At 37.5% G+C, this 16,383-nt stretch overlaps 1 protein-coding gene across 2 annotated transcripts in view; it reads right to left on the bottom strand.

Annotated features, from left to right (window-relative positions):
• LOC117983874 (protein Wnt-5b-like) overlaps positions 1–16,383 on the bottom strand; it is a 48,357-nt gene that overhangs the window by 1,636 nt on the left and 30,338 nt on the right. The window contains exons 1-5 of one of the 2 annotated variants that reach the window (XM_034970504.2): positions 13,399–13,594; positions 11,513–11,757; positions 8,948–9,128; positions 3,610–3,721; positions 2,844–2,946 (exon numbers count right to left, since the gene is read on the bottom strand). In XM_034970504.2, the coding sequence (XP_034826395.2) occupies positions 2,844–2,946; positions 3,610–3,721; positions 8,948–9,128; positions 11,513–11,757; positions 13,399–13,445 (688 nt within the window). In that variant the 5' untranslated portion in view covers positions 13,446–13,594. Of the gene's footprint in view, positions 1–2,843; positions 2,947–3,609; positions 3,722–8,947; positions 9,129–11,512; positions 11,758–13,398; positions 13,595–16,383 lie in introns of those variants that run through there. The other variant, XM_069500002.1, reaches the window with a different exon arrangement.

The following is a 16,383-nucleotide window of genomic DNA, read 5'->3' as shown; positions in this document are numbered from 1 at the left end:
TATTCAATAATAAATAATAGACCATGTTGGATGAGACAGGGGTCGGATTACCGCGGTTCCACTGTATACGATATTACCTACTATGATATCATTAGGTACTTAATCAGTAGTAATTTAATTAAAATGAAAAATAAGTAGCATTATAATATTCTGCGTCACATAACGAATATCAAAAACTAGCAACCCGCCCCGGCTTCACACGGGTCCTTAAAGTAAAATATAGCCTCTGTTACTCAGCTGAACAATGAAGGTTTCTATTGGGGAAAGAATTTTCAAAATCGCTTCAGAAGTTCCAGATTTTCTTTATAATACTACTTAGTGATTACTTAGTATAGATTCATCGTGATTATAAAAAATGTGCACCAAGCTTAATCTTCATTTTATTCGTAAACGATCTGTTGTCTCTGGGTTTGATTTTAAATTTAGAACGTTTCATAACGTCCATTAAAATTACAAAGTTAATAAAATTTTAATATAATATTTAATTATAGCGTTTCGACGAAAACATTAATAAATTACATCTGATCATAGCTTGGATTAAGAACGACACCTACATTAAAACGTATTATAATAAATTTTACTTAATTATAGCTTGGAACCATCTTGGACTCAACTCGGAAAGTTATCATTATCAGGTAGGTGTAGAAACTTAATTACCTATTTTACCTACCTACTATTAATTAATATAATATTATAAAAGCTTCGTGGTATATTTTCTCATTAATATTATATTATTTTACGCTTCTATGGCCTGTGGGACCATTTAAACCACTTTCATATTTTATCCGTAAAAAGTTGACAGATAACATTAAAATAACCATTTCCCACCATTTCTGATCGTGATCGATCTATAGAATTGAGTATTCTTAATACAGACCTCAGTTAAGAGCTTCCGACACGGTCAAGCTGCTTGACGTCAAGCACACGCGAGGTTCGCGGCGTCGCGCGTCGGCTTGATTAAGCATAGCTGATATAAGTGATAGCTCAGTAATAGCACGTGACGGTAATATTATTATATAACATTACCGTGGTAATATAGTGTTCTGTGGCTCATTCGCACGTCAACAGCTGTCAGACATGGCGGACGACCACGATATTTTATTATGCGACAGCAGCGAAAATTATTATTTAAGTATAAGTACCTAGTTATAAAAATAGTAAAAATTAAAGTAGCGAACAATGGAGCTGATGAATAAAATATAAATAAATACACTTTGACGTAAGATTTTTTTCCCCCATTTATTACTTTGACACAAAACCACCAAGATCCAAGCTTCATAATTGCTGATCGTTCCTGCCTGTGTTGGGGACAATACGCAGAGAAATTTTCAGCTTTTACAAAATAACTAAGGTCTGGCACGCGCTGTCTCTCTCTCTCTCTAGTAGTGCGCTCAGCTCTAAACAACCGTCACTCGTTTGGCTCTTATTTGAACACTAGCCAATCAAATTTAATGAAATTTTGTAGAGACATTCAAATTAGTTTCTAGAACGAGTGTACAAAATTAAGTACACTTGCACATTGAGTTTGATTCGTTAATATTACAAACTAACTTAGGTATACGTTGTTTGTAATGTGATTGTGATGTGAGAGTCCTAGCTGTGCCTGAATAGGGACATTTAAAAATCCTAACGTCATAAAATTTAATGGGTGCGCCATCAACACACCATGGATGATGGAGGGAGCACACAGTCCAAGAAATTAATTTACCGTGTACCAGGACAGCACGAAGCGACAGGAGGATTAATCGAACTCATTAGCTTTACAGTATCAGATGTAAAGTACAATGGGGACCCATAAATACCCGGTTACGGAATGTTAGTTTTTGGTCTCTGTGGCGAATGGGCGCTTAATAGAGTGATTTGTGGAATGCGATGTGTTAGAGACGATTTATTCCAGGCTTCTTTATTTGGTGATTTAAGTCTGCTTTCTACAGAGTATAGCTATAGTGGCCTGGTAGTTCGAACATTTTAACTACAGTACGCAGCCGAAAGTAATGTACATCGACGTTTAGAAGGAGATAGCAGATTTGTAGAGCGTTCTCCCTTTCGTTGAGACCTACAAAAGGTCATATAGGTATGAGTGACAGAGACAACGCTCTACAAAACCGAAATGTCATTCTAAAGGCCGATGTACATTACTTTCTGCCGCGTACTGTACGTATAAGTTAAAAATACTGTCACTATCCAAAAATATGACAACTTTACAGGAGAGCCAAAACTTACTTTGGTGACTACACAAATTTCAACCCCCCTATTTTACCTCTTTAGGGGTTGGATTTTCAAAAATCCTTTCTTAGCGGATGTCTACAATTAGCTATCTGCATGCCGAATTTCAGGCAGATCCGTATTCCGTTCTGTAGCTTGATGTGTGCGTTCATAGATCAGTCAGTCAGACCTTTTCCTATTATATACTCGTATTTAGATTTTATTATTCTTTGATATTGAAATTATGGATAAACTAGCTTATGCTCGCGACTTCGTCCGCGTGGACCACACAAATTTCAAATGCCTTATTTTACCCTCTTAGGGGTTGAATTTTCAAAAATCCTTTCTTAGCGGATGCCTACGTCATAACAGCTATCTGCATGCCAAATTTGAGCCCGATCCGTCCTGTAGTTTGAGATGTGCGTTGATAGATCAGTCAGTCAGTCACCTTTTACTTTTATATATTTAGATATTGCATTTCCAACTTCAGCACAAAAAAATTGAATTGAATTTTATTTAGTACCTGCTAAGTGTGAAAAGACCCCGTTTTTATGTTAGCAAGTATCCGTACTCGTACACCTAGTAGACTACTAATTCTCAAAATTTCAACTTTGCTAAAATAACTTTGGTTTGCTTACCAATTTCTCTGAATGTGGCTAGCTGTTGCCAGCAGGTGATGAGGCTGCAGGAGCCCGACACGCCGTGGCACTTGCAAGTCACCCGCGACTTCCTTATGACTGCCTGGTACAACAAACGATAGAAAGCTGTACAGCTGGTTAGGATCTCGCAGTATTACTTTATTGGTTTGTTCTTCAATCACGTCGCAACGATGGAATGGATTGACGTGATTTTATGCATAGACATGTCCGTAAATTGAGTTACACGAGACCTATAAAACTCAAAAACATTTTATGTAATTTTAAGTGTGTATGTAATTCTGTGGGCGGTTCTTTGACAAATAAAATAAAATAAAAAAAGACATGGAGAGTAACGTAGGTCACTTTTGATCCCGGAAAATCAAAGATTTCCCACGAAAATTTTAAAAATCTAAATCCACGCGTCACTTTGCATTCCCGTTCCCTATGGTCCACGTGGCCGCCCGTGAATCAGAGTAACATTAATATCGACCTACCCTCCTGCCGGCCTCGTTGTTGGGTCTGTTCACCAGCTGGCGGCCCTGCTCGCGACTGCCTCGCTTCACTTTGCGTTCCCGTTCCCGTATGTCCACGAAGCTGCCCGTGAATCAGAGTAACGTTAATATCAACCTACCCTCCTGCCGACCTTTTTGTTGTGTTTGTTCATCAACTGGCAGCCTTGCTCGCGACTGCCTCGCTTTACTTTGCGTTCCCGTTCCCATGTCCACGTGGTCATCTTTTAATCAGAGTAACGTCAATATCGACCTACCCTCCTGCCGGCCTCGTTGTTGTGTCTGTTCATCAGCTGGCGGCCCTGCTCGCGACTGCCTCGTTTCACCTTGCGTTCCCGTTCCCTTATGTCCACGAAGCCTTCGGTGAATCTGAAGAAAACAATAGTTGGTGTCACGTAAAAATACCTCTGGTCGACAGTGATGGGGATTTTTTTATTGCGAGATAGGCGTGCGCTTAGCGACAAAATGTCTAACAAAAACACCAAAAATGAAGTCTAGGATAGAGCGCGCTTGCCCAGAAAAAGACTATTCACTCTTGCCTTAAAGTTATTTTAAATTATGCGTGGCAAGAAACACGGACGCCGGAAGGGCATTCCATATGTTCGGTGCCTAGATATATCGTTGTACTATTCTTTCCTATAGAAAAACGTTGATTGACGAACCAACGCGCGTTCGTACATGGACACTTTCGCCATCGCGCCTCACTTCCAATTACTAAAAGATCGATAAATAACCAGTTTCGTTAAAAAATTCCCTGTCGGAAATCGAACCCGGGACTGCCCACGTATAAAACAGCGCTCATCACTGTACCATAAAGATCATCATGGTCGTCTCTAGCAATAAGTTTAGCCAATATTGTAACATTTAATACAAAGTTTTATCAACGCAAAGTAAGTATTAAAAGGGTATCGTACTTTATCGGACTTCGGAAGCTCAACAAAGTTTCCCCAACTTTTACTCCTGGTACCATGAAAGCTTTCATGCTAAAAGGAGATGGCAAAAGTTCGCATTTTCGCGCTAAGCCACGCCCACTGCTACGACCCACGTAGCTACGAAAATATCGAGTCGTAGCACTGTTGGTATGCCTTAGAAATTTTAGCTTTATGCGATATACATAGCGTTGAATTATATTCAATAATTAAATAATGAATTTGATAAAATTATAAAAGATTCATAAAGGCTACAAAGGCATTGTTAATATTTCAACCAGCATAGCTAGGTATAATGATTCTGTTTAGTAATTCGATAATTTTATCCAATAATTGCCATTATTATCTTATTAGCCCAGTCTGGTATAACCTGTAAATTTTAGTAAAACTAAATATTATATAGCGAGTGATAATATAAGCATGGCAATAAGCTTATACATAGATACTTTTAAAATACCATTTTTAGCATTCTACACTCTTTGAAACACACCCTCGCGTAAAGGAAACATTCACTTGAGTTCTCCCCCTGCGCGATCCCATTCCGGAATCCGGATTATAAACCTCAGTAGCCTATGCTACCTTGGTATATGATCGTGGATTTAAACCTGCTTAAGCGTTTCTACCCGGTTTATCCGGGTTTAGATTATCCAGTTCCCTCTTTCAGTTTTCAGTAACTAGCATGTAGAGATTAATTGAAAATAAGAGCTACATATTTTCCGAGTAGGTACTTAAATGATTTTAATTAGGTATGATTTTTCATCTATTGTGCTTAGTCAGTATTTGAGATGGAACCAAAAAAGATAAAAATAAAAGAAGGCATAAATAATATTTTAGGGGATAACAACCTTTTATTATTTATTTATATTTTAAACCAGCTTATGTTCGCGACTTTGTCCGCAAGGACTACACAAATTTCAAACCCCTATTTCACCCCCTTATGGGTTGAATTTTCAAAAATCCTTTCTTAGCGGATGCCTACGTCATACTCATAACAGCTATCATGCCAAATTTCAGCCCGATACGTCCAGTAGTTTGAGCTGTGCGTTGATAGATCAGTCAGTCAGTCAGTCAGTCAGTCACCATTTCCTTTTATATATTTAAAATACTAGCTTATTCCCGCGACCACAGAATATTTATAATAGTACTACGTACCGCGACTTAGTCCGCGTGGACTACACAAATTTCAAACCCCTATTTTACCCTCTTATGGTTTGAATTTTGAAAAATCCTTTCTTAGCGGATGCCTACGTCTTAATAGCTATCTGCATGCCAAATTTCAGCCCGATACGCCCCCCAATTGTGTAAGAATAACCATTTCATGGCTATCGCAATCGTCAAGAAATTCTGCCATTTGATTGGTTGATTCGCTGTTTACATTTTTTCACAGCCAATCAAAGGGCAGAACTCTTGACGATTGCGATAGCCATCAAATGGTTATTCTTACACAATTGGGGGGCCGTCCAGTAGTTTGAGCTGTGCGTTGATAGATTAGTCAGTCAGTCAGTCACCTTTTCCTTTTATACATTTAGAAGATATTTAAGATTCATTAAACAGCTGGAATGTGTATGTAGAAAAGTTTAGTTCTGTTATGCCTCAATGGCCTCAAGAAAATAGCAAGGAGTGAAATTCCTTTGAACCTCTTACCACCCGTTGCCTACCTAGTAAGAAAAATACTCGAATGCGGGAAAATCTCCTTTAAGAAGAAGGGCGCATTTTTCCTTTACCCAACTTTTCCCCTCACCCTGCAACTTGGCATTCTTGGCATTGCTATTCACATTTTATAACTTCTCGCAATCCTGTATTCCTCATAAAGAAAATTCAAAGAGCCAAAATATCGGAAGAGCTTTTTTAAAGAGCTGGATAGGGAAAGTTAAAAAAGCGTTTATGGAAAAAGTCCGCATTGTTGACGTGAAACGTGAATCAATATTTTAATTTTGTAAGAGTGCCTTTTTGAAATTTTGCAACCACTAAAGTTTGACCAAAGTTCGACCAGCGCAGTTCAATCATTCCAAAGGTATTTTTTTAAGTTTATCAGGTATTTCTTTATTAATAAAATAATTTTCAAATCGTTAAGCGGGAAAGGTTTCTAAACGAAATTTCTCTTGTTTTCCCGCTTCCGGTAAACCGTAAATACAACCTCAATAGTGTGACGTTGCCAGTACTTTCGTTAACAAATTGAAAATACCCATAACAGGTTGTATCATGAAGGCAAAACCGTCTTTTCAACTTCGGCTCAAGGTTCATATTCCTTTAACGCTCAACAAAAACACCTTATCGAGATCGACTTCAGGGGTAAAATGGGATGGTTTAGGGGTCGCGTCGCCTTGTGGAAAACGAGCCAGAAGTCTGACTACTCGCATATTTTGTTTCCCTGGTATTTTCGATACGAAATATGCAGAAAATTTCATGTTTTTCTGCTGAAAAGGGCCAAATTAATTAAGGTAAGTTGGTTATAATATCAAAATTGTTTGTTTTCCTTTTCCTTTCACCGCTTTTGCGTTCCATAACATTTGAAATTTATTCTTGGCACTTGTGTTCGACAATTTGACGTGAGGCTTTTAAAATTTTCACCATCAAATTTTTTTCGCGATCTGGCATAAGGTATATTGAAATTGCTTGGTATAAAACGATTAAATATCAGTTTTTACGGTTTGCTTTTTGAAATAAGTTATTATTGCTATGGAAAGCTTTAAAACGTAGCCTTATTTCGTAAAAAACCACCGAGTACCAATCAAAACACTGGTGTCTGGTCATCATATTCATAAAAAATAAACAACTACAATAACAAATTCGAAAGTAATGACCGCGTTTCAATGTCGTTTTTCCGTATCTAGGTGCAACCCCAACCCTTGGAAAATGACTTTCCTTTGTCTTGTGAAGTCCTAGTATCCGACCTGTCTTAAACCATGCTTTGACAAAACTGTGAAGGAAATCTGACAACAGCCCCTGAGTAGTAGGAAATTATTTCCCCCAGGTATTTATTATAACTTATTCCTGAAAATTTTTACCTAAAACATGGACTTAGTTAAAAATTAGCTAGGACATAGGACAAGGATTCTTTAATGTTAATTATGAACACGTCAATCTAATTTTAATTTAAATGCTACAAGCTACTGTACCTAAATCGTATGAATTGTTAGTTAAAAATTAATGGAGCCCACCTTTTCAAATTCGAGAAGGTAAATTTTTACCTGTCTTGCGTCTCACCTGAGAGTACTAGGGAACAAGGAATTGTAGGAAACGTTTTCCACCTTACCTTGCCACGTGAAATAAGTAATGGAATAATTTCATATACACACAGCTGCAAAATCAGGTGAGCCCATGAATAAGTTATTTTTGTTTGTGGCTGTGGAAAATTACCCACACACTGAAAAGTAGGCATTTAAATAGAGAGAGAAGATATCTTTTCCTTTCTAGCATAATGAAAATTTCATAAACACAACGCAAACACGGTGTGCAATATTCTAGTCTTGGTTTGTTTGTGGCACGTGACTTGACTCATAGGTCGGATTTACCTTCTATATTTTGTTGACTTCCTAGTAAACAGGTACAAAGTAAGACAGGTGGAAATTTAGAAACCTGTAGAAAATTGACCTTTATTGATTTTTCGACAGCGGAGGTTCCAGTACATACCAATGGCATAAAACAAGTAAGTCATTTTATCCGAGACGTTTATCTACCCGAGCGTGCCCGAGCCGCAGGCGAGGGCAGATATATAGAGGGCAGATTCCTTTTGGGGCAGAGGGCCCGGAGGCTCGAGCTCTTTTAAAAAAAAAAATCAAAAACTAGGGACCCGTTTTTTTGCAATTTTTTCGATATTTTTAGAATAGATTAGAAAAGATTTTTATTCAAGTAAACTTTTACAAGTGCTTTTGAATCGTCAGATAGTTTAATTTACCACTGGTTCGGAATGCCGTTCCCACCGAGAAAAACCAGCAAGAAACTCAGCGGTTGCTCATTTTAAGTTTTCAATTTACAATGTTATTATACCATACTGTACTGTACAAGCAATTGCAGCCCCGTGCATGGCTGGAGCTCGTCAAATCCAAGCTTTTTTATCGTTTACACTTTACAAGTTTCTTCGACTGCTTTTTTAGGAGCATTAATAGATTTTTTTTACTATTTAGATTAAAAAAGTACCAGAGTGACATAAATTTGTAGTATTTATTTATATTAAACAGTAAAAAGTACCAGGAATAGGCGTTTTAATTAAATCTACAAAGGAGGACAGGGAAACATAATTATTATAGAGGATGATTTTGATGATTTAACTTTAACTATTGTTGTTAATGGGTATTTAATTATTACTAGGGCATGCAAACTACTCTAGTTATAGTCGTAGTTGTAAAATAGTTGAAGCCACAAGGATAGCATGAGGACTGTGGATATCTTTATAGTTAGTGTAGTGTAGGTTTAATGTTCATGTTTTGATGTTTTGAGCGCACATAGACTGTTACGGCGATTACGCACTGCACTTCCGTCATCCGAGTTCTATCCGACATCCGTGAGAATACCAGCGATTATCTACTAGGTATGTCATTAGCTACCATACAAAACAAAAAGGAACGTATTTTCACTGTCTCGGATCTGATGAGTGCGTAACGGCCGTTATTCTATATGCTGTAGTCAAGGTTTGAAACATTTTTTTTAATTAATAAAAACTCACTTGTATCCATACTCGAGGTTGTCGCCGCAGCCGCCCCAAACCCAGTCGTTGTGCAAATGCCTCGGCCGTGACGCTCGACTGCATCCGCAGGACGAGAGTCTGCCGTCTCGACAAGCGCGGGATATGGATAGCGACACCCCTGCAGCTGTTATGGCGTGGGTGAAGGCGGTTTCTCTTGACGCTGCAACAAGCATTAACCTTTTCAGGGTTCCGTACCTCAAAAGAAAAAAAGGTCTGTCTGTCTGTCTGTCAAGAAACCTATAAGGTACTTCCCGTTGACCTAGATCATGAAATTTGGCAGGAAGGTAGGTTTGTAACAGACATGAGGAGAAAAATCTGAAAACCGTCAATTTGTTCATGAACAAAATCAGTATTTTCAACTTTATAAAGTAAGATTATAAAATATCATATTATAAAAGGGCTTTACCTGTTACTCCAAAACTGATTTTTATTTATTTTTATGCATACTTAAGTAACTTAAGTAAATTGATCACTGGCTAACCGCTCGAGCAGTCCGTAAATGGCCTTAGGTTATTGTAATCTAGGTACTTACTACATAAACAAAAGCTAATCTTCGTGAAAGGAAATAAACTATTGGCAAGGGAATAGGATCGTTTCTACAATAAACTGTTTTTACGATGTTTTTATTATAACAAAGGCTCCTTTAGCCTTCGCTTTACGTAATTTATTGAAACTTCCATCTTAATAAAGTTCATAAACAACCGTTGTATAAATCTCGACCTAATTAAATCTTTTTGACTGTGGAAACCAAATTCATGGTCGTATTCATAGGAATCCGTATTATCTGTTTCAGAACATTATCATCATCGTCATCGTCGTCAACCGATAGATGTCCACCGCTGGATCTCTTAGGGATTTCCACACGCCGCGCCTGGCCGCATCTTGCGCCGCCTGAATCCAGCGGCTCCCTGTGACTCGTTTGATGTCGTCTGTCTATACCTAGTGGGGAGGGGCCAGCACCTTTTATAACAAAATTCCGCAAACTATTTTTGACTTGCCTTTACAGAAGTTTAAAAAGCATATTACACAATCGAAGATTGTCTAAATGATAAAAGAGCGTGGATTTGACCTGCAGCTCGATCTTCTCGGTAGGAAAGGCATTCCGAACCATTGGTAGATGCATCTGACGATTCAAAAATACTTTTAAAAGTTTAATAAATAAAAAATATTTTTATTTATTATTTACAAGCACTAGCTGCCCTGGCGAACTTCGTTCCGCCTAACAGTCGATTAAACATTTTTAAATTTTTCTCTCCGTAAGAACCATCCTCGTACTTCAAGGAATATTATAAAAAAAGAATTAGCGAAATCGGTTCAGCTGTTCTCGAGATTTGTGATGAGCAACACAGTTAGTGATTCATTTTTATATTATAGATTTACCTCGGCACCACAAACGTCTATCGATTTTTCGAACTACCTATGTGCCCTGCCCATTGCCACTTCAGCTTCGCAACACGTTTGAGGTATAAATTTCAGAACATGCTAGCCATAAAATGCGAAATAGTCTGTAGAATATCTAGTTATGTAACAATTTTACACTGCCTGTCATTGAAGCGGAGCGGAGATGTGTTTAGCAGACCAATCAGATTGGACAGAGATGATACGTTGTGACTTTATCATTCGGAAGTCGGAACACAGATTCTGTTGAGAAGAGTCGACCGGCAAACTGATACAAAACCTATTTCTGCCTTCTCCACCCCCACATTGAACGAACCCAACTTTTCAGTGTGACGTCTATTCTTACTCTTGCCTTAAAGGTACCAGGACTGCAGAAGTCATATGGAGCAGTTGTATATACATCATCATTTATTACTTTAAAAAGTCTAGTCTGAGCTGAGGTTAACAAAAACATTCGGGATATTTCACAAAGTTTTTACAAGTTTTTATAACAAAAACGAACTTTTCACAACTAGAAATTTCAAATCCCGCGTCGAGTTGAGAGAGCTCTAAATCTTCGCTAACCAACGTCGCGAGCAGTCGACACGAGCTGATTTATAGCTGTTGGCTGCTGCTTTTTATTTTGAAAACTGTTCTTTTATTTATTGGGGACTTCCCACGAACAAGAGTTTTGTTTATAACGTAACATATTTTTTATGCAGCTCATTATGAAATCGTTTGTTAAAAAAATACTGTTTTTTCAAACGGTGATAAGCGGGTAATTAAAAAATAAGTTGTTTTATTTTTAATGTGTCAAAGTTTTAATGGTCCACCGTATATTACAGGCTACAGCACCCTAGGAATCTGCTTGCGACGTCATTTATAATGTTTACATCCGTACTTATTTATTGCTAAGCAAGCAATGTATGTACTTAGAATGTATTTGCTTTGCCAGCATGACAAAAACCTAAGTCTAAGGTCCAAAAGAAAAACCTACCAATCAATGTCACAGGTCCAAAAGAAAAACCTACCAATCAATGTCAAAGGTCCAAAAGAAAAACCTACCAATCAATGTCAAAGGTCCAAAAGAAAAACCTACCAATCAATGTCAAACGTCCAAAAGCAAAACCTACCAATCAATGTCAAAGGTCCTAAAGAAAAACCTACCAATCAATGTCAAAGGTCCAAAAACAGTAATGGTGCAGTTCCACCGTCGGTGCTCAAACTGATGCTGGCACTCCCTGATTCCTTGGCGGACCCCTTCTCCGACTGCTGGCATGTGGTCCTTATGGCGCCGGCAGACCCTGCGCTGGCCAGGAGTTAGGCCGTGAAGCTTGGAACACATGCGTGACTTGTCTGAGAAGACTTCGGTCTGGTTTATCCATTCTTTGAATTCCAGGAGGCCCATGTTGCTGGAACAAAAATATGCTAGTTTGAAAAATCTATAAATTACCCTTAGTATTTGATGGGGTTACGGGGGTAAATTAGGGGTTTCCGTACCTTTGGTATTTATACTTTAGACCTTTATACCCACCGAGGAGATACCTAACTATTCCCGCGACTTCGTTCGCGTGGCCCACACAAATTTCAAACCCCTGTTTTACCCTTTTAGGGATAGAATTTTCAGAAATCCGTCTCACAACTGAGCACGCGCGTGTCTCCTCTCAGAATGAGAAGGGGTTTGGCTAGTGGCCACAGTCCACCACACTGCTGGCCAAATGCGGATAGGCAGACTTTACACACCTTTCAGAACATTTTAGAGAACTCTTAGTTGTGCAGGTTTCCTCACAATGTTTTCCTTCACCGTTAGATAAAGACGGGATATCACATAACTCCGAAAAGTTAGAGGTACGTGCCCGGGATTGAACCCCCGACCTCCGTACGCGGATGTCTTGACCACTAGTCTACCACAGCTTATGTTATTGAAATGGTTATTTAGTACTAACTAAAATCTAGGGCTAAATCTAAAATCTGTCTGTCTTATTATTTTGACTTATTATTTTGTTATTTCACAATTTTTAGATGCGTAATATACTTATTATTCTTATCAATACGATAACAATATGTCTGTTTTCTTAGTAACTATTTTGTTTAATTAACGTGATAACTTGCTTAGTAAATAAGGGAAAAATCGAATTCTATATAACATGTTATTACTGCGATGGAAAGGGGTGATAGCTTAGTGGTTATGACGTCAGCCTCCTATTCTGGGGGTCTAGGGTACGATTCCGAACACGCACCTTTAACTTTTCGGAGTTATGTATAGTTCGCGACAGGTCGATATGGCAATCGGGGTATGAGGCGGGGCGACGCCCCGCACAGCCGCACGTCATCCGCGCTATCCCGCAGCGGGTTAGCGCGAGGACTGTGCTGGTGTGCGGGGAATCCCCACCCCGATTGCCATCTCGACCTGTCGCGTACTATAGGTATGTGCGTTAGCAATTGAATATCAGTGAAGGAAAACATCGTGAAACCTGCATGTTCTTTGGAAGTTCTTCGTAATGTTGTCTAAGGTGTGTGAAGTCTGCCAATCCGCACTAGGCCAGCGTGGTGGACTATGGCTAGGTACCCTTCTCATTCTGAGAAGGGACCCGTGCTAAGTAATTTGTCGGTGATGGGTTGAGTTAAGAGTCTTAAAATGGCAAATAGCAATAAATGCGAAAGTGTGTTTGTTTGTTCGTTTGTCCTTCAATCACGCGTCATAACGGAGCAACGGATCGACTTAATTTTTGCATAGGTTTAGTTAAAGACTTGGAGAGTGACAAAGTGCTACTTTTCATCTCGCAAAATCAAAGAGAAGTCGCGGGCATCAGCTAGTAAGAAATAACATTTTACTATCCATTTTCTTAAGAAATAATATGATTCATTGCAAACCAATTAGTTTAAGTAATAAGGAATGTTGTTTCTTGATATGGTTTCTAGGTTAATAGGAAAATAAATAAACGTAGATTGTTATTAGTAGGTACTTTACCAGATTTGCGACATATTCTAGTAGATATATTATGTTCATAAAAATATTGCTTTATTTAAAAAACTTATTGAATAACACGTACCTAAGTCCTAAACCATTCAAAGACTGTTTACATTGATCATTGATCATTGAAAATAATACAACAGAAATCTTTGGCGAAACCACTTTACCTACTTTTTGATAAAATTATAATAAGGTGATAATTTAATTACATCTATTCTTTCAATTAATTAAAATTAATTTAAGTTCCATTTGCCAAATGACATTTGAGGTAGGTAATAACTGTTTAGTATCTTCCATATATCGTGATGGTGAAGTTGAAGCCGTGATGCCTTTGACTCTTTAGCTGGATCTTCGCGAATCGTTGTCCAACACCGCCAGCGATTATGGAAGGGTAACCTCCTGTACCATCCACGTAGTTGTCCTTTATATAAATCGCTTGTATATACGCAAAGTTCTGCTGTCCTGGTTGAGGAAACTCAATAATACTGGTTCTGACCACTAAGGGAAATCCATATTTATATTCGTTGACTTTATAAAGAACTACGTCACCATAAGTCGATTGTCCTATATTCAAATCGTGACTTTGGCAAGAAGCAAAGGCAAGTACACACAAAAAGGAGAATATTGTTAAGGCACGCATTTTGGCTGCGTTCGTTCGTTTCACAGTTTAACACTGACGCTCTAATGAAATTTGTATTGTGTTATATTAATAGTGATGGTGCTAAGCAGGAATGAAACAATATTTTATTAATATTTTTTTAATTAAGCAAACATTTAAATGAACATACCTACTTCAATTTTTAATTTGTTTGACTTAAAGAATGTACCTAACCATGATTTATCTCTGACCTGAATTTATTGTCTCTGACCTACATTAAAATATTTAATGTTGCGAAAGCAAGAGAGCCATGACATTTTAGGTAACTACCAGAAACTGTCTAGAATCTTCCATATATCGTGATGGTGAAGTTGAAGCCGTGATCCCCTTGACCCTTGAGTTTGATCTTCACAAACCGATGTCCCACACCGCCAGCGATTATGGTAGGGTAACCCCCTGTTCCATCTACGTAGTTTTATATGGATCTCTCTGATATCAGCAAAGTTCTGCTGTCCAGCCTACTGATTCGCTAATTCAATGTCTAACGCTGAATGATAGCCATCAAGCTCATTTGACATTTATTATTAATCCATTGAAGATTTTCTACGAAAAATTATTTTATTATCATTCAGAGAAGCAGCAATGAAGGACCAACCAATGTCAAATGAGCTCGGTGGCTATCATTCTGTGTTAGACACTACGTTAGCGAATCACCCCACAGGTTCAGGAAAGTCAATAACACTGATCCTCACCATTAAGGGAAATCTATATTATTTGTATTCGTTGACTTCATAGAGAACTACGTCACCGTAAGTCGATTGTCCTATATTCAAATCATGACTTTGGCAAGAAGCAAAGGCAAGTACACACAAAAAGGAGAACATCGATCGCATTTTGACTGCGTTCATTCGTTTACAGTTTGACACTGAAACTCTAATGTATTGTATTATCTATACTTATAATAAATAATAATATATTAATAATGAATTTGCTATGCAATACTGAAGAAATATTTAAACAATATTAATTAATGGCATCTCACAACTTTTAGGAATATTATTCCTAAAAATTTAGATATTTTAGACACTATATTATTATTATATTGGTGGTCAAAGCCAACGCTTTTATTATGACAAGATATTGTATATTAAATAATCTATACCTATACACATATAAGACAAAAGAAATAGGGCGAAATTACTTTTTAATAATACTTTTATAATCACAGTAATTTAAATAATTTAAAACAATGTTTTAGACTCTTGTACTAAAGACATTTTAAGTAACTACCAGGAACAATTGTTTAGTATCTTCCATATATCGTGATTGTGAAGTTGAAGCCGTGATGCCTTTGACTCTTTAGCTTGATCTTCACGAATCGTTGTCCAACACCGCCAGCGGATATGCTAGGGTAACCTCCTGTTCCATCCATGTAGTTGTCCTTTATATAAATCGCTTTGATATAGGCGAAGTTATGCTGCCCTGGTTCTGGGTACTCAATAATGCTGGTCCTCACCATCATGGGAAATCCATATTTGTATTCGTTGACTTTGTATACAACTACATCACCGTATGTTGATTGGCCTAAAACCAAATCATGACTTTGGCAAGAAGCAAAGGCAAGTACACACGAAAAGGAGAATGTCGTTAGGGCACGCATCTTGGCTGCATTCGTTCGTTTCACAAGTTTAACACTGACGCGCTGAATGAAATTTGTATTGAGTTATATATTATATGATGATGGTATTATGCAACAGTGAAGCAAAATTTTAATGATATTTATTTTTAAACGTTGGTTTTATTTAGAAATAATATATTAGTGTTAAACATTGGGAGCCTTTGCCGACAATGCTTTAATTATAAAATGTGGCTAATTCTTTTGTACATAAATACTTAACTGACACATTTAAAATCTAGTGCCATCCTTTTCATCAGGAAGCATTATGAAAGAGATAGCAATAGACTTAGACCTGTCATTTCTACTCATATTATTATGTAAATGTGTCGGTTTATTGGTTTGTCCTTCAATCACGTAGCGACAGAGCAACGGATCGACGTGATTTTTTGCATGGATATAGTGAAAGACCTGTAAAATGGCATAGGCTACTTTTAATCCCGAAAAATCAGAGTGCCACGGGATTTTTAAAAACCTAAATCCACGCGGGCGAAATCACGGCCATCATTTTGTTTTAGTTTAATTTAGCGATTATGCACAATAGAATAGAATTAGCCTCAATCATTCTTACATCGATGTATATTACATAATTATGTAGGGAAAATAAGATGCATAATTTTTCACATTCTATTTATCCTCATCATCTTAAATAGCTACCCTTGAAAATTAGACAAATGTAATCTTTGGCAAATTCACTATTTATTAAATAAAGTTATAAAATATTTACAACAAATTAATTTTAAAATAAATAAATGTTTTGGCAAGAGACACCAAAAAAAAAACATCTTAAC

This window comes from Maniola hyperantus, chromosome 7 (genome assembly GCF_902806685.2).
Source record: "Maniola hyperantus chromosome 7, iAphHyp1.2, whole genome shotgun sequence".
Classification (NCBI taxonomy): Eukaryota; Metazoa; Arthropoda; class Insecta; order Lepidoptera; family Nymphalidae; genus Maniola; species Maniola hyperantus.
The sequence above is the reverse complement of the archived record's forward strand: the minus strand, read 5'-3'. Positions and strand labels throughout refer to the sequence as shown.